Source organism: Pseudophryne corroboree, chromosome 2 (genome assembly GCF_028390025.1).
Source record: "Pseudophryne corroboree isolate aPseCor3 chromosome 2, aPseCor3.hap2, whole genome shotgun sequence".
NCBI lineage: Eukaryota > Metazoa > Chordata > Amphibia > Anura > Myobatrachidae > Pseudophryne > Pseudophryne corroboree.
The window spans coordinates 531,446,005-531,471,355 of record NC_086445.1 but is presented as its reverse complement, the minus strand read 5'-3'; the positions used below and the strand labels follow the sequence as shown (position 1 = coordinate 531,471,355).

Sequence of the window (25,351 nt, the reverse complement as noted above, 5' to 3'; positions counted from 1 at the left end):
GTCTAGCGATGCTTTTCAGTCGCACTGGTTGCCGCAGAGTGATTGACAGGAAGTGGGCGTGTCTAGGTTGCAACTGACCGTTTTCAGGGAGTGTTTGGAAAAACGCAGGCGTGCCAGGAAAAACGCAGGCGTGCCAGTAAACGCAGGCGTCGCTGGGCGAACACAGGGCGTGTTTGTGACGTCAAATCCGGAACTGAATGGTCTGAAGTGAACGCAAGCGCTGAGTAGGTTTGAAGCTACTCTGAAACTGCACAAAATAATTTTGTTGCCGCTCTGCGTTACAATCATTCGCACTTCTGCTAAGCTCAAATACACTCCCAGTGGGCGGCGGCATAGCGTTTGCATGGCTGCTAAAAACTGCTAGCGAGCGATCAACACGGAATGACCACCGTAATCTGTATACTCTAAATGTATTTATCTACTCTCAATTTTCTCATATATAGGATTATTACATCAAGCAGCCATTGCCCAGCTCCTTTGCCCATTGTAAATATATCTGTGTTGCTGTTACTCCGCAGCGCTTTCATTGTTTGCTATAAAAACTCATCAGGTTATTATAACCATACAAAAACAACAATGTGTGGTATAAAAGATAGATAGTGTCTAGTTAGACAGTCAATAGATAGACACCATATGTTAGACAGACATTAGGTCGACAGGGTCAAAAGGTTGACATGAAAAAGGTAGACAGTACAAAAGGTCGATATGGTCAAAAGGTTGACATGAAAATGATCGACATGAAAAAGGTAGACACCATGTTTTTTGCATTTTTGTGGTTTTTGTGGATAGTTTTGTCATCTGGGACCCCCAATTGTAGAAAGGCATACCCTCGTGGGGCTCGCTTCGCTCGCCGCACTTTGGGCTTGGTGGCTCGCTGCGCTCGCCACAAGGTTTATAGCCAACTCTATGCCGACATGGATAGAGAAGGTATGAAATAGCCCAAAAACATGTTAAATTTTTTTTTTTTTTAAATATATGTTTATTGAGAAGGAACATGCAATAAAATACAAGTCGTATGTCACAATGCTTGTGAGAAAACAGTCAACCACTGCAAGGAACAGAAATTGCCAATAAAAGAGTTGAACAAACACTTTAAATAGTATTAACAAGGTTATGAGGACAATCAACCATATAGTTCAAGCAGGAGAACGTAACATCAGTTTATTAAATTTTTAAAAGGGTGGTGAGCCTTTAATGAGGGATTCCGTATTATACCATGTTGTTAATCTAACTACTTTGCGCACATGTTCCCTGGTAGTAGTTGGTAGTGTGAGTAGGTAGGGTAACCAGATGGCAAAAAATTTTGGCGAGCGCGACTCTGCGTCTAGGGCACAATCAACCCAATCCATTTGATATAGGTATGTTAAACGTGGTAACATGAGGGAAAAGGGTATCGGCTCCGAATGTATCCATTGGGATAGAATGGTTTTCTTTGCTGCAGCAGCCACACGAGCCAACAGTAATTTCATCCCTTTGGAATATGGGGGATCCTAAGTATTTATGAAGTTCCAGAAAGCCCAGACCATAGTAATATTGAAAGAAATGTGAAGTTCCACATTAATATACGTTTGGACTGCCGTCCAGAATGTTTGTACTACCGGGCATGCCCAGAGACAATGAATAATATCGGCTTCGGGAGAATTACATCTAAAACATGAAGAGTTGTCAGATACTCCAGTGAGGAACCTAAGTCTAGGGGTGTAGTAGGCTCTGTGTAGTATTTTAAAGTGCATCTCTGCATAGGAAGATGAAACTAGTTGTTTATTTAGCATACCACACCACCGAATCACTGTCAGGAGATCAGTGTCAGGGAGGGTGTCTGTCCATTTGGCCATCCCTGTTGTGAGCTTAGATAGATCCAACCTTCGTCTAGTATGGGAATAGATCAAAGAAGTGTTATATGGGGCTCCTGAAGACTGTCGTACCAGGCCATCAAGAGGAAAGGTGAAGTCAGAGGAGTGCAATCGTGACAATTTGCTAGTAACAAAGCTACGAATTTGGAAATAGGCAAACAGAGGAAAATGAAGAGTGGGGTATTTTACTTTTAGTTGTGCTAAAGTTAATATCGCAGAGCATTCTACATTCAGAAATTGATATAAGAAGGATAGGCCCTGGAGATGCCAGCCACGAACAATCCCATTATCCTCTCCTCCCTGGAATTGTGGATTACACAATAAAGGTTGAAATAGAGAATCCGTTAGGGAGAGGTCTAAACGTTTCCTAAGTTTACGCCAAGCTGTACATGGGGCATGTAATAATGAATTATGGAGTCTGTCATGTTGAGGAGGGATATCAGCAAAATGCAATAAATGTACCAAAGTGTGTTGAGGTGAGAAAGCCTGTTCCAAAGCTCTATTAACAAAATTGTCACTATCCACTATCCAATCCAGAGCGTATCTATAGTTGGCGGCAAGGGAGTAGTCTTTAGGACAGGGGAGATTAATACCACCAAGTGACGGGGGTGGTTGTAATTTAAAAAGTGCAAAGCGGGGACGTTTGTTTGCCCAGATAAATTTAGTAAGGGCTTTATTAATAGAATGGACATCACGTTTAGACAATATGAATGGGAGCATCTGGATTGGATAAAGTAGTCGACGGAAGGAAACCATCTTATATAAGTGGCATCTACCCAGATAAGAGATCGGAAGATGTTGCCATTTCAAAAAGTAATTCGTCATTTGAGTGATGTGGTAAGAAAAGTTCACTGTATATAGGTCAGTGAGGAGTGGTGGGATGCGGAGGCCTAGATATTTTAAATATCGGTGGGCCCATCTGAAGGGAAATGAGTCGCCCCAATCCTGTGCCGCCTCTCCTCCCAATGCCAGCGCCTCTGTCTTGTCAAAATTAATAAGAAATCCGGAAATTAAATTAAAATCATGCAGTGTGGTTAGTAATGATGAAAAAGCCTGTTTGGGGTCGGTAAAATATAGTAACAGGTCGTCAGCAAAAGCAGACACCTTGACTTCGTTGTTGCCTACCATAACACCTTGCCAAGTGGGATCTAGTATAAAATGACGTATCAAAGGGTCTAGGGCCAGATTGAATAGCAAGGGGGAAAGAGGGCATCCCTGACGGGTCCCTCTACCTAACGTGTAGGCAGACGAGTTTAAACCATTTATAGACAGATGCGCCTGGGGTAATGTATATAACATTCTGAATAGATGAATAAATTCCTCACCAAATTGCTGGACATGAAAAATACGAAGCAAATGAGACCAGGAGACGCGGTCAAACGCCTTATCGGCGTCACAGCTTACAATAAGAGCGTTTGGGCAGGCAGATTGTTGTGCACTATACATTGCTGCAATCAGCGTACGTATATTATGAACTGAGGTTCTACCCTTGACAAACCCTGTTTGAGCAGGATGCAGAACCCGATTCAGAATTGGTTGAAGTCTTGTTGCAATTAGTTTTGTAAAAAGCTTCATGTCCTGATTCAATAATGAAATAGGTCTATAAGATTGAGTATATCGGGGATCTTTTCCCGGTTTCGTAAACAGCACAATTCTGGCTTCACTAAATCCCATGGGGGGAGGTTTACCCTCTAGCAGTGCATTGAAAAGAGATAATAAATGGGGTGATAAATAGGGGGCCAGAATTCGGTAATACTCCGCCCCAAATCCGTCCGGGCCAGGAGACTTGCCATTGTGCAGTGATTTAATCAAAGAAAGTAATTCCGGTTCTGTGACCGGTTCTGTTAAGGATTTTCTTTCCTCTTCCGTTAAAACAGGTAATTTTGCTCTCTCAAGGAATTGCATTCCAAGAGTCGGATGATCCAAGGGGGCTTCATAGAGAGTGTTATAATATTGTAAGAAGGCCTCAGAGATTGAGGGAGTATCAAAGATGGCTGCAGACGAATCTGTGAGTAGTTGGGGAATACGAGAAGGGGCGGAGTACGACCGGACCAGATTCGCCAACAATCTCCCGGATTTATTTCCCCCTCTGAAAAATCTATTCCGTTGTAAATCGTATGAAAATCTCGCCCGCTCCGTATGTAATTAGTCATATAGTTGCTTAGCAGCAAGATAGGCCTGTCGGTTGTCGGGTGAGTCCCTCAGCAAGAGTGCGTCATAAGTTTTGGTCAGGTTATAAGCAAGGTCTTGTAATTGGGTAGCGAGTAGCTTGCGTCTCCTAGAAACATATTCCATAATATGTCCACGAATCACTGGCTTCGAAGCCGACCAAAACAAATTGATGTCCTCCATACGTGTACTGTTGTCTGCTACATAATTACGAAACGTTTGTTCTAGGTGTGTGCAAAAATCAGAGGATTTTATAAGATAGGCTGGAAATCTCCAATTATATGACTGAGAGATAGGGGAGTGTAAATTAAGGGTAAACCAAACTGGGGCATGGTCGGACAATGATATGGGTTCTATTTTAGTTTCAGCCACACGCTGTAATAGGGTGTCAGTGATTAGCCAATAGTCAAGGCGAGAAGAGGAATGGTGTGGATGAGAGTAAAATGTGTACTCTCGGGAGTCAGGGTGTTGGCATCTCCAAGGGTCGCAGAGCCGCAGTGAGTCAGTTAACAAGGACAGGGATTGGGGTGGTGTAGAAATATGCGATCTAGCAGAAGTGGATCTATCCAAACCCGGAGACTGGACAGTATTGAAGTCTCCGCCTAAAATAATCTCCCCCTCCGCCCATTCTTGCAACTTATTATAAATATTAGAAAAAAAGAGTGAGTTGGGGCCAGTAGGTGCGTAGATAGTAGCTATGGTGTAGAGAACACCGAAAATAGTGATTTTTATAAATAAATAGCGGCCTTCAGGGTCACTGAGACTATCATATATTTGATACGTGAGGCGTCTATTAAAAAGAATCAGTACACCCCTTCGTTTCGCTGAATAAGAGACCGATTTGAATTCCCCTATCCAGGAATCTCTCACAACATTAGGGTCCGCATTTTTCCAATGCGTCTCTTGTAAGAGAACTATGTCAGGCTTTAAACGTTTAAGATAGGAGAGAATCTTTCTCCTTTTGACTGGGGTGTTTAAACCCTCAACATTCCAGGTTACAAATTTAATGTAGAACTGTACTCTAGTGGAGGTGGCAGCATTCGAGGACATTAACCTATACCTACTCTAGGCCAAAATTCCCATTTAACTAGTAATGATAGACCCAACCAGCCCGTCCCAGCAAGCGGGCCAGCGAGCAAAATACCTGTACCAAAGCAGTATAAGGATAAGAGGAACAATTGTGACAATGACATACAATAAATTTGTACAACATCTATATCAAAATCCCAACTCAAAACTATTTTAAATATTATACGAACCAAAGTGTTGAGGTCAATGGAGCGGCCCACCGAGACGACTAATTGATTCCAACCTAAAACATGCGTATAGTGGAGAACCGCGCCAAGAGACCGTACAATAATCAAACATAACAATAACAGATAAGGAAAGGAAAATAGGGGGGTGGAGTTTAGTCGGAGAAGAGGAGGAAGAAAAAGAGTCAAAGAAAGTAGAGAGCATTTCAAGAATAATTGAGAACAATAGGATAAGCGGTCACCGAGAGAGAGAATATTTCGGGAAATGCAATAGGGTATAGGTGACAATATACCCACGTATATAGAGATAAACAAACTATATATCAACCAGTGGTAGGACCCACTCTTAGTAGTTACTAAGAACCTGAATGTGTATTGTTCTAGAAAATGCAAATATACAAGGCCAACGAGTATCAGTCCTCATCGTCCATCCCGGCAGAGGAGTGTGAGGAAAGTGAATCTACAAAGTTCTTGGCCGTCTTTGGAGTCTCGAAGAAGTAGGCCTTTCCCGCATGAGTGACTCTCAATTTAGCCGGATAGAGAAGCGCAAAGCGGTGGCCCAGTTCAAAAAGTCTCTTGCAGACAGGCGAGAATTCTCTACGTTTGGAAGCAACCATATAGGAAAAGTGCTGGAAAAGCAGCAATTTATTGTCTTGGTATTTCAAGTCAGCACATTTTCTATAAGCGTCCAATATCATGACGTTGTCAGCGTAGTTGAGGACTCTCAGGATGACGGGCCGGGGTCTATCTCTTGTGGATTGCCGTTCAGGGCCAATACGGTGTACACGTTCCACTACTATGGATCCAGAACCTGAAACACAGCCCAGCTCCCTAGGCATCCATTGAGAGACGAGCGTCATGAGGTCATGGGGTTTCACCGACTCCGGTAGGCCGATGAGGCGCACATTGTTTTTCCTGTTACGGTTTTCCAGGTCCTCAAGCTTATCCTGAATAGATGCAGCAAATTTTTCTTGGTCAGAGAGAGCCGTCTTAGCCGTAGTGAGATCATCCACTAGGTCGGATATTCTCTGTTCTGCCTCGGTGGGTCGCTGAGCATGTTGGTTCAGTTGAGTGAGAGCGGAGTCAAGCGAGTCTTTTAGAGGAGCCAATTTTTGGTTCTAATAACTTAGACAGGATATCTGTTATTTAATTCGTCGTGCAGGATTTTGCAGAATCCATTGCGGATACGGACACAGGTTGGCTTCGGGGGCTAGAATGTGAACCCAATGAGGGTGACGGAGGGCTGTCGACCGAGGAGTTATCACGGCCACGGCCCCTACCCGACTGATTGCTACGAGTGCCCCGCGACGGTTTGGCCGCAAATTTGTCCATCATCAGAATAATGAGATAATAACAGCAGTGAGTGCGGCCGTAGACAGTTTGAGATATATAATAATATGAGCCGCAATATAATGTTCATCCAGCAGAGGGAGTTCAATAAGTGCAATGAGATAATAGATGTATTATAGATGAATGATATTTCTTCCAGAAATAGAGTGTAGAAGTTGGAGGTATAATAAGGAGAGGGTATGAGATCCCAGGTCCAATTTAGCAGGTTCCAACCTGGCCAAAGAGGACAGTCAGCAAGGATCACGGACCTGCCAGTGACCACAGCTGACTGCCTGTAGCAGGGAGCTTCAGCTTACCAGCTCGCCTCCTCCAAGATGGCCACCAGATGCAGGGGGGAGATGTGATGCAGCCTGAGGAGAAGCCTCTTCCCGGCTGCCCAGCGCCTTGGTGCCGCCAAGTAGGGACCCAACAGGTCAGTGGCCGCCCTCCCGGAGGGGTATGGTGAGCGGGTGACTCAGCCGTGGGCAAAGCAGAATCTTCCGCTCCGCCGCCCTGGAAGTCCGCGGCGGGTCGCGGCTAAAATCGAGGTCCCGGCCTGTGGAGGTGGTGTAGGCCGCGGGGCTACGGAGCTCCGTGAGCGGCCCCCAGCTCCCGGAAAAGCGTCCCCCGATAGCGGGCCCGGCGGGCAGGGAGGCAAGGGGGTATTTGAGTGCGCTATGTGTGGGCCAGAGGCAGGGGGAGACTAATAAATAGCGGACGCCGTGCTGAGAGCTCCAGGGCATGTCCTCTTCCCCTGCTGGCCACCTGGAATCACATGTTAAATTTTTTTTTTACATTGTCTATCTTTTTTATGTCGACCATTTTCATGTCGACATTTTGACCCTGTCGACCTTTTGTACTGTCTACCTTTTTCATGTTGACCTTTTGACCCTGTCGACCTAATGTCTGTCTAACATATGTTGTCTATCTATTGACTGTCTAACTAGACACTGTCTATCTATCAACCGGATACCAAAACAACATGTAGGGCGCTAACTTAGATAGAGTAATTAACAAAAGCCAAGCTGCCTATGAGAACTCTATACCTTCACACATTATATACAAAAACATACAGTAAGATGGCTCCAAAGTTACTGCAAGAAACAAAGAAAAAAAATAGAACGAAGACCAGAAAAAGATGATTAAGGCAGTGTAAAAGTACATAATAAATGTCCAAATATAATTAAAAACTGTGAAAACTATTTATTATAATTATCAATAAAACAATTAATGGTGCTAAGAGTAAATACATTATTTGTGTCTTGTTGTACTGTATGTCTAGATTTAGCATACAGATTTAAATTATCCCTAGTGTTTTGCAAAGGCTATGGGCATGGGCGTAACTCTAGTGGGTGCAAGGGGTGCCCCTGCTATAGGGCCCAGAGTCTTAGGGGGGCCTGGACTCAGGTTATAAAGTTGCATACCAATTTCCCAGATTTGCCTGCTGAGCATTTGTGTCTGATACATTGCCCAGCCTGAATTGTGTGACATTACATTTTCAGTGAAAGGTGTGTGTAGTGGATGTTATAATAGTAAGGGCGCACTGTAATGTGGCATAGTATGAACATTTATACCCATAAAGGTTCCCTCCCATCAATTAGGTGGGACACACCCATTCATATTAAACATTGTGAATATTTCTGATTCTATAGATGAAATCGATAAAAGATCAACCATATGGGCTCTATCCATACAAAATATCTAGTACACACTCATCAGAACGGATCAGTTAGGCTTAGTAAGGCATATAAATCATTAGAAATTTATATGCCTTACTAAGCCTAACTGATCCGGTATAAATGTCTGGACACTGCACCATGTTTGTATCTTGACAAAGGTCCTGGATAGGACCGAAACGTCGATGTAGCTGTTTGATTTCATGTTCTGAAATAAAGGATTTACCTTTTAACAAGTCTGGTGAGTGCTCTCCCTTCTTATGGCTATTTTGGAACTATAACCTGATGGTTATCTTTCATTGGAAATGCACCCCAGCATGATTATGGATTATGCGAGTGTGGACCCTATGGATTGGTTATATATATATATATATATATTAAAAGGCTAATGCTGCTTCTCACCTCTGTGGGGGGAATTCAAGTGTTTGGAGCTCCGGCGGCCACTAGATGGCGTTTCATGGAGCAATTCAAGTGTTGCTCCGTTTGGGAGCGCACAGCCACCGGCGCTGATATTACTGTTATGTTATTCCATAATTTTTATGGGCTGATAAATAGTGTAACATAATAAGAACTGGGCAATATTATAGGGCCTAAAATTAATAACTGCTGCAGAGAGATTTCTCACAAGAAGCATTGGGACAGGGGCCCCTTCACTATGTTGCTATAGGGGGCCACAAAGTTCTGGTTATGCGCTGGCTACAGGGAGCCCATTTATTTTAGCTATCCCCAAATCTCACTAGTGTCTTGTCACTTGTGACGATCAAGATGCATCCATTAATTACTGTACAACTACCTGTTTGTTCCCCTTCTGCATGGAACTGTGTTATCCCCCCATATGCACAAACTTTGAACCAAACAGGGGAAAAAAATAAAGGGAATCTTCAGTAAGTTTATTTTCCCACTCCATATGTGTATAACATCCACAATGGACATTATTTTCCACTGCACACCTGTAAACCCCCAGGTCCCAGTTCTGGCTCTGCAGCATTCCTGTCTCTCTGGTACACTACAATGTGCTACTGTATTTCAATTTGTAAAAGTCTTGCACTGTATATCCTACAGTCAAGTTCAGTGTTGTAGAATTTGACAATTACAGTATATGGCTGTCTTTCTGCTTTCCAGCTCTTATGAAACTCACATCATATACATCTACTGCAGGAATATGCTGAAGAACATCCTCATATTCTATATTGTCTTTTATTCTATATCTTCAATTCATATTATTTCTTTCTTTCATGAGTGGACTCAAAATCCCATGTCTCTCATCAGTAAAGATGAATGAAGTTGCAGTGGAATTTCATGCCAACACTAAGCTTTGCATCACAGCAGGATGATGCTCCAGAGAGGCAATGCGCGAGTTCTGCTTCTGCTTCACCATTATGTTGAATGACCACTGTAGTCTACATTTAGAAGTTTGGCATAATAAGTAGAGATGAGCGCCTGAAATTTTTCGGGTTTTGTGTTTTGGTTTTGGGTTCGGTTCCGCGGCCGTGTTTTGGGTTCGAACGCGTTTTGGCAAAACCTCACCGAATTTTTTTTGTCGGATTCGGGTGTGTTTTGGATTCGGGTGTTTTTTTCAAAAAACACTAAAAAACAGCTTAAATCATAGAATTTGGGGGTCATTTTGATCCCAAAGTATTATTAACCTCAAAAACCATAATTTACACTCATTTTCAGTCTATTCTGAATACCTCACACCTCACAATATTATTTTTAGTCCTAAAATTTGCACCGAGGTCGCTGTGTGAGTAAGATAAGCGACCCTAGTGGCCGACACAAACACCGGGCCCATCTAGGAGTGGCACTGCAGTGTCACGCAGGATGTCCCTTCCAAAAAACCCTCCCCAAACAGCACATGACGCAAAGAAAAAAAGAGGCGCAATGAGGTAGCTGTGTGAGTAAGATTAGCGACCCTAGTGGCCGACACAAACACCGGGCCCATCTAGGAGTGGCACTGCAGTGTCACGCAGGATGGCCCTTCCAAAAAACCCTCCCCAAACAGCACATGACGCAAAGAAAAAAAGAGGCGCAATGAGGTAGCTGACTGTGTGAGTAAGATTAGCGACCCTAGTGGCCGACACAAACACCGGGCCCATCTAGGAGTGGCACTGCAGTATGTATGTATAAAGAAAGAAAAAAAAAACCACGGTTAGGTGGTATATACAATTATGGACGGGCTGCCGAGTGCCGACACAGAGGTAGCCACAGCCGTGAACTACCGCACTGTACTGTGTCTGCTGCTAATATATAGACTGGTTGATAAAGAGATAGTATACTCGTAACTAGTATGTATGTATAAAGAAAGAAAAAAAAACCACGGTTAGGTCACTGGTATATACAATTATGGACGGGCTGCCGAGTGCCGACACAGAGGTAGCCACAGCCGTGAACTACCGCACTGTACACTGGTTGATAAAGAGATAGTAGTATACTCGTAACAACTAGTATGACGACGGTATAAAGAATGAAAAAAAAACCACGGTTAGGTGGTATATAATACAATTATGGTTGGACGGACTGCCTGCCGAGTGCCGACACAGAGGTAGCCACAGCCGTGAACTACCGCACTGTACACTGGTTGATAAAGAGATAGTAGTATACTCGTAACAACTAGTATGACGACGGTATAAAGAATGAAAAAAAAACCACGGTTAGGTGGTATATAATACAATTATGGTTGGACGGACTGCCTGCCGAGTGCCGACACAGAGGTAGCCACAGCCGTGAACTACCGCACTGTACACTGGTTGATAAAGAGATAGTAGTATACTCGTAACAACTAGTATGACGACGGTATAAAGAACGAAAAAAAAACCACGGTTAGGTGGTATATATTATAATACAATTATGGATGGACGGACTGCCTGCCGAGTTCCGACACAGAGGTAGCCACAGCCGTGAACTACCGCACTGTACACTGGTTGATAAAGAGATAGTAGTATACTCGTAACAACTAGTATGACTGACTATGACGGTATAAAGAATGAAAAAAAAACCACGGTTAGGTGGTATATATTATAATACAATTATGGATGGACGGACTGCCTGCCGACTGCCGACACAGAGGTAGCCACAGCCGTGAACTACCGCACTGTACACTGGTTGATAAAGAGATAGTAGTATACTCGTAACAACTAGTATGACACTATGACGGTATAAAGAATGAAAAAAAAACCACGGTTAGGTGGTATATATTATAATAATAATACAATTATGGATGGACGGACTGCCTGCCGACTGCCGACACAGAGGTAGCCACAGCCGTGAACTACCGCACTGTACACTGGTTGATAAAGAGATAGTAGTATACTCGTAACAATTAGGATGACACTATGACGGTATAAAGAATGAAAAAAAAACCACGGTTAGGTGGTAGGTATATAATAATAAATAATACAATTCTGGTCGGACGGACTGCCTGCCGTGTGCCGACACAGAGGTAGCCACAGCCATGAACTACCGCACTGTACACTGGTTGATAAAGAGATAGTAGTATACTCGTAACAATTAGGATGACACTATGACGGTATAAAGAATGAAAAAAAAACCACGGTTAGGTGGTAGGTATATAATAATAAATAATACAATTCTGGTCGGACGGACTGCCTGCCGTGTGCCGACACAGAGGTAGCCACAGCCGTGAACTACCGCACTGTACACTGGTTGATAAAGAGATAGTAGTATACTCGTAACAATTAGGATGACACTATGACGGTATAAAGAATGAAAAAAAAACCACGGTTAGGTGGTAGGTATATAATAATAAATAATACAATTCTGGTCGGACGGACTGCCTGCCGTGTGCCGACACAGAGGTAGCCACAGCCGTGAACTACCGCACTGTACACTGGTTGATAAAGAGATAGTAGTATACTCGTAACAATTAGGATGACACTATGACGGTATAAAGAATGAAAAAAAAACCACGGTTAGGTGGTAGGTATATAATAATAAATAATACAATTCTGGTCGGACGGACTGCCTGCCGTGTGCCGACACAGAGGTAGCCACAGCCGTGAACTACCGCACTGTACACTGGTTGATAAAGAGATAGTAGTATACTCGTAACAATTAGGATGACACTATGACGGTATAAAGAATGAAAAAAAAACCACGGTTAGGTGGTAGGTATATAATAATAAATAATACAATTCTGGTCGGACGGACTGCCTGCCGTGTGCCGACACAGAGGTAGCCACAGCCGTGAACTACCGCACTGTACACTGGTTGATAAAGAGATAGTAGTATACTCGTAACAATTAGGATGACACTATGACGGTATAAAGAATGAAAAAAAAACCACGGTTAGGTGGTAGGTATATAATAATAAATAATACAATTCTGGTCGGACGGACTGCCTGCCGTGTGCCGACACAGAGGTAGCCACAGCCGTGAACTACCGCACTGTACTGTGTCTGCTGCTAATATAGACTGGTTGATATTTAAAGAGATATTAGTAGTATACAACAATACTATACTGGTGGTCAGGCACTGGTCACCACTCCTGCAGCAAAAGTGTGCACTGTTAATTAATATAATTGTACTCCTGGCTCCTGCTAACAACCTGCAGTGCTCCCCAGTCTCCCCCACAATTAATTATAAGCTTTTAATTTATACATTGATGACTGTGCAGCACACTGGGCTGAGCTGAGTGCACACAGACTGAGTCACACTGTGTGACTGACTGTGCTGTGTATCGTTTTTTTTTTCAGGCAGAGAACGGATATAGCAGAGAGAAGTGAACGGATATATTATATTAAATAAAAGTTAACTAGCAACTGCACTGGTCACTGACTGTGGTAAACTAACTCTGTCTGCGACTCTGCACAATCTCTCTCTATCTAATCTATCTATCTCTATTCTAATGGAGAGGACGCCAGACACGTCCTCTCCCTATCAATCTCAATGCACGAGTGAAAATGGCGGCGACGCGCGGCTCCTTATATAGAATCCGAGTCTCGCGATAGAATCCGAGCCTCGCGAGAATCCGACAGCGTCATGATGACGTTCGGGCGCGCTCGGGTTAACCGAGCAAGGCGGGAAGATCCGAGTCGCTCGGACCCGTGGAAAAAAAAGTGAAGTTCGTGCGGGTTCGGATTCAAAGAAACCGAACCCGCTCATCTCTAATAATAAGTAGAGCTAGAACCATGACTGTGTCAATTATTTCTGTTCTACAGTGTGGTTGGGCTGTAATAAGTTCAGATGGAACAAACGTTTAAAAACTTCTGCCACCTGTACTCATAAGGTATCCGCCATCTATCTGCATCACATCACTTCAGTATGCTTTCAGGGATCTATTTTACATCCGAACACCAAACACTTAATACTCTTTAACTGCATGTGTGGAAGAAAACTATCAACAAAAGTTATCCCATGAGTTCCTAATAATATAATACCTCCAACAGGGTCGTGATGGAACACCAGGAAAACCAGGATATATGGGAAGTGATGGTAGACCAGTAAGTAACAAACAAACTGTATATTATAACCAGTCTGTCTTCTACATTTAAGTTTTTATTACTATACTTTCAGCCGTCTGCTCATTCCATCTTTTTCTACCTACAGTAGTTAATTCGTCCAAAGGCTTGCTGTAGAACTAGATGTGTATGAATATTAAAGGTGTCCTTCCGGAATACAGATGTTTGACCGGCAGACGGGATTCTGGTTGTTATTACACTGACAGCGCATCCCATCTGTTGGAATCCCGGTAGTGAAGCAGCGAGTCCCCTTGCGGGCTTGCTGCACTTACCTTGCTACGGGCCCTGAGGCTTGCTTCACTCGCCATGGGTTATATCCCCACTCAGATGGTCGTGGACCCACCAACCGAGTGAAAATAACCTGTGTTGTTCGGGATTCCATCTTTCACATTTCACCGGCTGTCAGGATTCCGGCGTCGATCTTCTGATCGCTGGGATCCTGACAGCTGGTATATTAACTGCATCCTGTCCTTCCATGCATGTTATCAGCCACCTGCTGCAGACTTTGGGGAAATGTAATAGGGTCCGAGTTTGCAGAGGTTCGGGATTTCAGACGAGATTGCACACTCGGACTCTATTACATTGCCCCCTTTGTGTTATACAGCCTGAATCAACACATTTCTGTACAGTAAAACATGATCCCACTTCAAACCCACAGAGTGGTATATTTTGTGCCCTGGCTCTTTAAGGAGACTTTCCAGCCCATTCTGATTGTTTTGTCTGTCCCCCTCTACCAGCCCCCATGTTTTATTTCTCTGTACAGGTATAGCTACATTGTCTGAATATGCCTGCATGTTTTTTATTATTATTATTATTATTATTATTATTATTATTATTATTATTCTTACTACCTTTCTGTTGTATTTTATGTTTTGCCATGCATTTTCCCTGCCATGCATTTTCTTTTTTTAAAATATGTGTGTGTTTCCCAAAAATAAAATAAAAATCTTTTTTGTAGACTATGGGGTAAATTTACTAAGATGGGAGTTCTATTTAAGATGGGATGTTGCCCACGGCAACCAATCAGATTCTACTTCTCATTTATCTAGCACCTTCTAGAAGATAATACCTGACATCTGATTGGTTGCTATTGGCAACATCCCATCTTAAATAAAACTCCCATCTTAGTAAATTTACCCCTATGTTTTCCTTCTATTTACATATCAGCTCCTTATTTTCCTATACGCCGTCTTTGTGCAATAAATAAAATAAAATGGAACGAAAGAGATTTTTTTCTCCTAGTGACTGTAACTGTATAAATAGCAATAATATAGTATTTCGTATCAGAAGATTATCAGTGTTTAAGGGGTGATACTGAAAATAAACTTGGTTTGGTGTATGAAAAGCCAAATAAACTTTACTGCATCCTTCATATCTACTCCATGATCTTAACTGCTATTCTGCTTGTTATCGCACATTGCTGTGATTTCTTTGTGCTCATATTTTCCTTCCTCTGTCTATACAGGGCAGCAAGGGAGACAAAGGTGATAAAGTAAGTGCATTTTGTCATATTATAAAATCATTTTGGTTTTAGGCATTGAATGGCATTCCCTGCTGACTACAGATTAGGGGTACCTACTTTGGCCCCAACAAATTGAATTTTTAATGATGAAATTATGTAGATGAGACAATGGGGTAGTGAAGAGGGGTGTAGTAGGGTATGCCGGTGGTCGGGCTCCTGGAGACCAGCATACCGGTGCCGGAATCCCGCCCGCCGGCATACCGACAGCTGGGCGAGCACAAATGAGCCCCTTGTGGGCTCACTGCGCTGCGGGCACGGTGGTGCGCTATGGGTGCCACACTATCTATTCTATCTTTCCGGGGGGGTCGTGGACCCCCAAGAGGGAGAAAAAGTGTCGGTATGCCAGCTGTCGAGATTCCGGCGCCGGTGTACTGTGCGCCGGGATCTCGACAGCCGGCAAACTGAAGACCACCCAGTGAAGAGTACACACAGAGAGTTAAGCATGTAGCCTACAATGGTTATAACTATCTGGGGGGAATCCATCCAGTTACATGCTGGAAATTTTAAAGAAACCAGCAGCCGCTGGGTTTTGGTATTCAATTAGTACCCAGAATTTGGATGTTGTAATTTCTATAGCAATCACTGTGTCTTTTTTCTCAGATCTCAAGAACAAGTCTGATTTTACGAAAAAAATGTTGTTGTTTTTTTTTTGTTTTTTTAAATCATTGTGACTTGTTATGGGACCCCGGTGGTAGCCCCACTGAGGACTAATTAAGCAATTGGAAGCTTCCAATTAACTTAATTAATCAGTAATTACTCACCTTCCGAAGTGGGGTCTTCTTCATTCAGCGCCGGGAGCCGGTCCTCGGCAGCAGCAGTGAGTATGTGAGTGTCCCCCGGTGTGTGGGACACCCTCCTTCCTGCAGTGTAATCCTCCCTCAGAGCCAAATGCTGGGAGAACTACATCTCCCAGCAGCCCTTGCGCCTACCAGCAGCCCCCTCCCCAGGGGCAAGACGGAGGGGAGACCACTAGAAGGCCAGGAGAGCACAGGACAGGTGAGTATCTAATTTTTTTTTTTCACGTGCTACAGGGTCTTCAGCGCCGTAAACCCTGCAACAATTTTTTATAAATTGGATACTGCGGGTATCGGGAGCACGCATGCCCATGGTAATCCAAAATTGGGCACGAGGAACGCAAGGTTTTTACCTCACTAAACCTTGGGCGCAATTGGATTCCTTCCACTATGTTAATTACAGGTTGTGTGACATCAGCTTCGGGCCCGAACAGCCTGAATCTATTGCACTGTAGGAGTAAGTCCTGGGCCATGCACAGACTGAAAAAATCATTCGATAGTGAGTGAGTTGCAAACGGATTTGCAGCTGTCCGCTATCTGGCAAAATTTTTGCACGGCTTGCATATGCATTCGCACACTTGCACAGGGTGGGTTTTCACTCTCTGTGGGCGGCGATTATCTGATTGCAGACCTGTGCAAATTTGCAGAGGAGTGATCAGGTCTGAATTAAGCCCTTAGTCTGAACCAAATTGTATATTTTCATGGTGGGCTGTTTTTCTCATTTTAGGGAGAAGGTGGTGTCTGTTCCTGTCCTCCTGGACCATGGATGGTAGAGGTAGGTATCTCTTGCTACTAATAATGCGTGATATTAATTACTTTCTGCATAACGGAACCTATCTTTGTTCATCAGGAACCTTCAATGAATGAGTTCTTTCGATATGGAATTCAGGTCGGTTTTGGGCTGCGCTTTTCTGAACTTCTGCTCTAAAATGTGTTTCTCTTAACTTATCTTACTTTTGATGATGGAATGATCCTTTTCTCATTCCATCATCACATTAGGAAGGAAAATGAGACCTACATGCTGGAGTGGGACAGTGCACTGTGTTATTATAAATGATTTGTATAGTAGGATTGCCAAAGAGCAATTAACTACTTATACACTTACAATATTATGTACTCATACATACATAAAGAGTTAAAAGTACTCAGTACCATATAAATTACGTCATCTGTTTACTGACTGCTCACACGGGGCACTAATGATGAAATAGTTACATACGTCAACCATTTATTCTTTATGGTATGAGAGACAAAAAGTAAGAAAGTGTCAGCCAAGATGGATTGTGGATACAAACTGCTTTATATAACAAGCTATTAGTGCCATTCATGAATACGTGAAAGCTTCAGGAAATGAAGATGAAGACAAAGGGCTAAATGTAATAGCCTCTGAGTTGCTAGAGGTGCGAGACTCTGCGTTTTCTTAAAGCAGTAATCATTTACAAGGCAAAATCAGTCTAATTTTGCCTTGCAAGTGATTGCTGCTTTAAAAAAACGGGCAGACTTGCAGAAAGTGCCGCACCTCCAGCAACTCGGGGTCTATTACATTTAGCCCCAAGTGTTTGATGCAATTTGTCTGTATTTGCTCCAGAATTCCACGTAGAGAACTAAGGGCCTGATTTATGTTTGCAAGTAAAACAAAAAAAAGTGCATCCACAAAAGGTTGACAGGTAAAAGGTAGACTGCTTAAGATCAACTGGTTCAAAATGTCGTCATCACAATGGTCGACACAAGTTTTTTGGGGGTTTCACATATTTTTCAACTTATGCTAGATTTACCTTCCACATGTACGAAAATTGGGAATAGTAACCTGAAACGAGTGCAGTGGAGATACCTTACCTGAAGCGTGGCGAGCATCCATGTTTGCTATAATTAGGGTCACATATCATGAAACACAGAAATGAACACACACAAAATGTGTGTCGACTTTTTCTGTGTTGACCAATGACCATTTCAATGTCGACCTTTTGACTCTATCGACCTTTTCTACTGTCTACCTACTGACCCTGGTCATCTTGTGACCCTGTCAACCGAACATATGGGATCGACCTAATGACTTTCTAATTCCTGTAAATCTATATCACACCCCAAAAAAGCATTAACTGTGTTTGGAACAAACCAAGCTGCCATGCATGGGGAGCAAATACATGTATATTTTTTCTGTGCACGGTAAATACTGGCTGCTTTTGCATGTAGCCCACAAATGTTACACAGCTTTATTTTTACACTGCAATTTAGATTTCAGTTTCAACACACCCTACCCTAATCTAAATTTCCCTACACGTTACATCTGCCCCACCTGCAGTGCAGCATGGATTTGTAAATAGAATTGTAAGTATCTCTACCAGACCATCCCTATCCATAGCCTTGGTTTTATGCCTGGTTTAGTTTGGGATAGGCACCACCAACAAAGCTATTACCCACCAAAATTGAAATTGACTGTGTATATTTCTTCACATGTTGGTATCTTATTTATTTCTAATTATATATAGAAATCAATTCAGTGGTACAATATCGGTGCTGAACCTATATCGTACTGTCCAATTGGTTCATGCCTGTCATCACCATCAATGAACACTTGCATTAGCCCTGTCCTTGGTGCAAAAAAAAACAGTCTGAATTCAGGGAAATTTATGCTCCCATATAATTCTGTATAGCCACAATTCCACTCTCTCTGAACTCTGCCTACATGCAAATGACCCTTTCAGCTTAGTTACACCAAAATTCCTAAACCCTGCTATGATGCATGCGTTACACAAAGTGTATGCACAAAGGTGCTGTTGCGATCAAGATGCACTTTATCAGAAATGTTGTGGTAAAGGGATGGGCGTTCCTGGGCTTTAACTGGGAGGTAACTACCTGTAGTAGTGCATGCAAAAATGGTCTGTTCAGTGGCCATGTTATGGGAGTGTCACAGACATGTTAATGAATGTGGCTCAACCTCTTACATAGGAGGCAATACTTGGATGGAAAATCTGTGCCTGTCATAAGGCTAGTGCAAGTTTCGATAATGTGACCAATGGTGGAGTCTAAGGACACACCAAACGGAAGTACAGCGTGTACAGAGGCTGCGCTGAAAGTGGGTATCTCAGTTTTACACATTCGGCCACACGGATGTACACAAGGGAAGGCATCAGTAGCAGCATTTGCATTAAATCGCAGACAGGCAGCTGTCCAACTCAGAATCAGGCCCCCCATTTGTTAGCCTGCTGATGGACATTGCAGCCATCCCCACGGAGCCTCAGATGGCTGCTGAACAATGGTCTGCACTGGGGAGGGGGACTTTTTAAAATAAAAATTTAGATGGCACATAGATCAGAAAAAGAATAAATACAAAAACATTCAAGTAAACAGTAAAGCCATAGTACAGTATGCAGTAATTTGCAATGACCTGAGTCAGTGATGAGCTATGATCACTGAAATGTCTTGTTAAGGCTTAGCTTTTATTAACTAGTTTGGATAAAGTTCAATGGGTACTGTCATTGGCATTGTAGTTGCCTGTCTCCTGCTGAACTCAATTCTTATTAATTAGCATTAATATAATTATAGCATAGTATATATATATATATATATATATATATATATACTGTATATAGTTGTGAATAAAATATTGCATATATAACACTAGAATTGTGCCAAGGCAACTCTTAGCTACTTTCCTCTATAAATCCCGGTGACATATCCAGACCAGTATGGAGACACAGTTATATTCCGAAACACTATTAAGGAATCCTTGACTTGGTCCTCTTTTTTTCTCTCGTTTATATGTACACATGTTGTATTATTTTTGTATACTAATCATCTACAGATCTTTACAGTTCCACACTTCCTTCTAACCCTTCATTGTTTTTTTTTATTTTGTTATATCAGGGACCTCCTGGACCACCTGGGCCTCCCGGACCTCCTGGACTTCCCGGTCATCAGGTGAGACGTACTCTTAATTTAATTAGGATAGATAAAGTGCCCTCTTCTAACTCAATAGTGGGAATGTCCATGCATGCTAAAATGATTGCTAGCATAATTTCTCCAGAAAGCCTGACATACACATTGAACATAGAGGGGAATCGAACAGATAAATTACAGGAGGTATTCTCATGATGCATAACTTTACATATCATATTACAGGTAAGTCTCCATGCATCTATACAATAGAGGAATATAATAGATATAATAATGTAAGGGTAATTAAAGCTGAACTTGTTGGTTTTCATGTAATAACATAACTTAGAGAAATGTTGTATTCCCTAATAAAGGTAGTAGTACCCTAAACTATAGAGTACATTTGGGCTATCCTTAATTATTTCATTTCTATAAGAGATCTGAATCTAAAGTTTAAAATGTTATGTACAAAACCAGATGGGAAGTTGCAGACCTTGGTGCTGCTTTAGCACATATGTAATACACTAAAAGTAACTAAGGGCAACAGTTTGTTAGTATTGATAATAATGTAGATGCACTGTGAATAAGAGTAAAAGGGTTGACTTTCAGGAGATGGGTAGTTGGATAGGAACATTTATTTACAATATTACAGTATTTACAATATCAAACTGAAATTCTTATTATGAGTCTTTGCCCACCCTACATTATTCCAAATTGAGTTCTTAGTATTAATATCCAACCTTAGACACAGACACAGATACAAAGAAAAGAACACGTAAGAGCAAGTGCATTGGCAGTCAGCCATGAAAAGGGGCAACAGTGGTACTCTCCGCCTTCATTTCTGCATTGTGTGTCTTGCTAGCACAGTGTTGTTGGAATTAGAAGGTCATTATGTTGGTGCAGGAGACACACAGTGCAGATGATGGAGACCCATCGCATATGCTTTAGCCCCAGATTTCTTCCTTGACCGTAGGGTTTGCCCGGACACAATGGTATGCCAGGACGACCTGGAGTGCCAGGAGAACTGGTAGGTAAAGAGCGCTGGTGTGCTTTTGCTGTGTGTTATTGCCACGCTCTCTACATGTACCCCTAACCCCTGTCACACAGAGAAAGTAGGGTAGCTGTGACATGTTCACACCTTCCCTCCCCTTTTCTGGTGTCCTCATCTTGTCACTTTGCTTTGCAGGGTCATTGTGCAGTTATGTGTGTCCCATCTGTCCTTCATCTCCCCTACAAATCTCTAACAATCACCTTTTCTTTCACAGGAACCCCTGGCTGCAGAGAGAACCATTGATATCCTGAAGGTGAGGATGTCATAGGGAAATGCAAAAAGGATTGTGGGACTACAACAAAGGTTTAATATATTTTAGTGGCATTTTTGTTTTGAAGTTTGTGTGTCTAGTGGGAAATCCTTGGAACAATGAACCAGCTACTTTGTGGGGGGTGATATAGTTTATCTGATATCCCCCTGCTTCATACAGAGTATTTGTGGGGACTGTTCCAATGGGCAGAACACTCCAACCGCCATGAAAGGAGAGAAGGGAGAGCAAGGCCAGCCTGGGAATCCCGGAGCAGAGGACTGTGAGACGGTATGGAGATGCTGTACAAGGGAATACAACTGGGAATGAGTGCTATTGTGGAGACTGTGGAGGCTGTTGTTTGTTATTGTGAGGAATATGGATGTTGTTTTACGTCTGCTTAACCCCTGTTTATGTTAAACGGTTCTGTTATACGTAAGGCTGGTACTTGAACAAACTTATCACTGATCCGACATATACTGTAAATTATTATTTACTTAGACAATTATTCACTTGTATTGATCAAAGTTTTATACATTCAAATATCTTTCTACTTTGACAAATCAGGAAAAAAAAATCATATTTAGTTCTATTAGTACCAGTGTACATTGATATGGTTGTTTTAAGAATTGCACTTGGACAGCAGTTTAAACATGCTTGGGATAGGCATGTGAATATCCTTACAAGGAATTAAGGTTCAAAGAGGGTTGCGATTACCTAAAGGATAAAAAAAATGGGCAGACTAGATGGGCCAAGTGTATGTTTCTATGTTTCTATGACAGCAGCCACCATGTTTGGTGAGACTCTATGAAAGTGTGATGTATCTATGTGACAAGGTTATCTGGCTGTGTGACAACATGATGTGATACAGTGGAACTCATTTAAGAAGCACACTGGCCATGCACTGCAAATCACCCTACTTTTGCTGACCTACTCTCCACTCTTAGGAGGCGTCCCTGGGCGCTCAAACTGGCAAAAAAACTGGTGGCACACTGAGCAAAAAGTGCGAACATCATATGAAAGTCCATCTTCTACCCCTTTTGCTCAATCCCTTTTATTAAATAAAAATTGTCAGATTTTTTTCCTAACTGTCTGCTTAGTTTAGCCTTAGTTATGGCTTAAAGTAATTATAGGTGGAAGGATAGCAAGCCATTTATGCATGTGGCATGTGTGTGTGTGTGTGTGTGTGTGTGTGTGTGTGTGTGTGTGTGTGTGTGTGTGTGTGTGTGTGTGTGTGTTGTACATTGAGCAATGCAGAATGCGCTCTTCTGCTGAAGTGTAAAGGTGCATACACACCGGGCGTTTTTGCCCAGCATGTATGCACAGCGATGATGTGAATATCGCTGGCAGGAAAATAGCTCAGTGCATACACACTGAGCTATTTTCCATGTGCCCAGTGATGTTCACGGTGGGGGTGAACCACTTTCCACAGTAGGAGACTTTGGAAAGTACTTCACTCTGCTGTACAAACAGCCCAACAGACGTCGGTGACCAGCGATGATACGGGAGCGCACATCACCGTTCATCGCCTGGCTATACACACTGGCCAAGTTTGAACTCAAAGTAGCTCAAAACGCCAAAAGTGAGTTACATTGAGCTCAAAATCGGCTAGTGTGTATGGGCCTTAAGAAAGTGCAAAATGTGCTCCTGTGATCTCATCTTCTAGAAAGCAAGATGCACCCAGTCCACACATTATCTTATTATGGTAATCTTTATTTTTGCATTGCTCCAAGAAACTAGGCTTATCAGTGTGTTTATTCACATTTAATAAAGGGAACTGCTCCACCCAACTCTTATCAGCACATTCAAATTTCTGCTCTTCTCCAAGTGCCACCATTTTACTCCACAAACCATGGCCATTGCTGGAAATCTAGGCACACCAGCACTGCTAAGGACCAGTGACGGCTGCTGTCGCTGGGATGCAGCTCTTGCAGGGGGGAGCCAGTCAGCACATATAAACATACATGTGGTGTTGTATGTAATGTATGTGCTGGATGCCTTACACAAGGATCAGCAGCCTTTGCTTTGTGTATCACTGATCTGCTGCTGCTGCTGCTGCTGCTGCTGCTGCTGCATGGGAGACATTACTCTCCTTGTCTATCATTTCATTTGTCTATCTTGTCTATCATCCCATTGGCTCACAGGAGTCGGAGGCAGGCTTATAGAAAATAATAGACAAGCTGAGTGATGTCTCCCATGCAGCGGCGGCAGGCCAGTTACATAGTTACATAGTATCTAAGGTTGAAAAAAGACAATTGTCCATCGAGTTCAACCTATTTGTGGTCTCCTATGCAGGATTATTTTATATAAAAAAATAAAAATAAAATATATATTTTTTTGACTGATGCTGAAGTCTGCCGTTGCTTTATATCCCTTTTTTAGAGTAACTATAGTGCGTGACTACGCACCATAACCCTGAATATCCTTATCCATTAGGAATTTATCTAACCCATTCTTAAATGTGTTAACGGAGTCCGACATTACAACTCCCTCAGGCAGGGAATTCTATATACGTACTGTCCTTACCGTGAAAAAACCTTTACGCCGTATTGTGCGAAATCTCCTCTCCTCTAACCTGAACGAGTGTCCACGAGTCCTCTGTGTTGATCTAACCAAAAAGAAGGTCCCGCGCAAGCTTGGTGTATTGTCCCCTTATATATTTGTAGATGTTGATCATGTCCCCTCTTAGTCTCCTTTTCCAATGAAAACATGCCTAGTCTTTCAAGCCTTTCCTTGTATTCCAGCGTCTCCATGCCCTAAATTAGTTTGGTTGCTCGCCTCTGAACCTTTTCTAGCTCCAGGATATCCTTTTTGTAGTAGGGTGCCCAGAATTGTACACAGTATTCAAGGTGTGGCCTCACCAGTGATTTATATAACGGGAGTATAACATCCTCGTCCCTTGCATCAATTCCCCGTTTTATGCATGCTAATATCTTATTAGCTTTCTTTGCTGCAGTCCTACTTTGGGTACTGCTGCCTAGCTTGCTATCAATGAGAACACCTAAGTCCTTTTCCAGTACAGTATCCCCTAATTTTACCCCATTCAGTATGTAGGTGTTATTTTTGTTCCTGCTACCACAGTGCTACACTTGTCTGTGTTGAAACGCATTCGCCATTTGGCTGCCCATGCTTCTAATTTAACTAAGTCATTCTGAAGAGACTCAGCATCCTCCCCTGCATTTATAGCCTTACACAATTTGGTATCATCTGCAAAAATTGACACCATGCTCTCTAGACCTTCTGTTAGGTCATTAATGAAAATGTTGAACAATAGCGATCCTAATACCGAGCCTTGTGGCACACCAGTTAACACTTCAGTCCAATTTGAAAGAGATCCATTAACCACAACGTGCTGCTCCCTATTATCTAACCAATTTTTGACCCAAGTGCATATTGCGCTTCCTAGCCCTATTTCTTGTAGCTTGTAGATAAGTCGCATGTGTGGTACTGTGTCGAAAGCTTTGGCAAAGTCTAAAAAGATTACATCTACCTCTTTACCCTGATCGAGGTTTGCACTTAAGTTGGTTTGACAGGATCTGTCCTTCACAAATCCATATTGATTCCTTTTAATGACCTTATTGGCTTTAAGGAACTTCTGAATACTATCCCTTAGAATACCTTCCAGTACTTTCCCCACTATTGATGGAAGACTAACTGGTCTATAATTACCCGGTTCAGTTTTACTTCCCTTTTTAAATATAGGCACTACTTCCGCTATATGGAAGTCTTTGGGAACCATACCTGATATGAATGAATCCTTAAAGATCATAAATAGGGGTTTTGCAAGTTCAGAGTGAAGCTCCATTAGAACCCTTGGGTGAATTCCATCGGGCCCCGGTGACTTATTAATCTTTAAATGTTTTAATCAGTCACAGACTACCTCCTCACTTAAATAAGTACCTATCAGTGGGATATTCTCATTATTGAGATTGTGTGTTAGTCCCTGAATTGGGTCTTCCCTAGTAAATACTTTTGAAAAAAACTAATTTAGTGTGTCTGCTATGTTGTTATCATTTTTGATTAAGACTCCTAGCTTGTCTTTTAAAGGGCCTATACTCTCCTTCTTTAATCTCTTGCTATTAATGTATTTAAAGAATTTTTGGG

General features: G+C 42.4%; 1 protein-coding gene across 9 annotated transcripts in view; it reads left to right on the top strand.

The window, feature by feature from the left end:
* Positions 1 to 25,351, top strand: part of COL16A1 (collagen type XVI alpha 1 chain) — a 303,979-nt gene that overhangs the window by 229,397 nt on the left and 49,231 nt on the right. For 4 of the 9 annotated variants that reach the window (XM_063954225.1, XM_063954222.1, XM_063954230.1 and 1 more), the window contains 8 exons: positions 13,686 to 13,739; positions 15,223 to 15,249; positions 16,801 to 16,848; positions 16,924 to 16,962; positions 19,941 to 19,994; positions 20,923 to 20,976; positions 21,215 to 21,253; positions 21,431 to 21,538. In XM_063954225.1, the coding sequence (XP_063810295.1) occupies positions 13,686 to 13,739; positions 15,223 to 15,249; positions 16,801 to 16,848; positions 16,924 to 16,962; positions 19,941 to 19,994; positions 20,923 to 20,976; positions 21,215 to 21,253; positions 21,431 to 21,538 (423 nt within the window). The remainder of the gene's footprint in view (positions 1 to 13,685; positions 13,740 to 15,222; positions 15,250 to 16,800; positions 16,849 to 16,923; positions 16,963 to 19,940; positions 19,995 to 20,922; positions 20,977 to 21,214; positions 21,254 to 21,430; positions 21,539 to 25,351) is intronic. The other 5 variants (XM_063954228.1, XM_063954223.1, XM_063954226.1 and 2 more) reach the window with 5 other exon arrangements.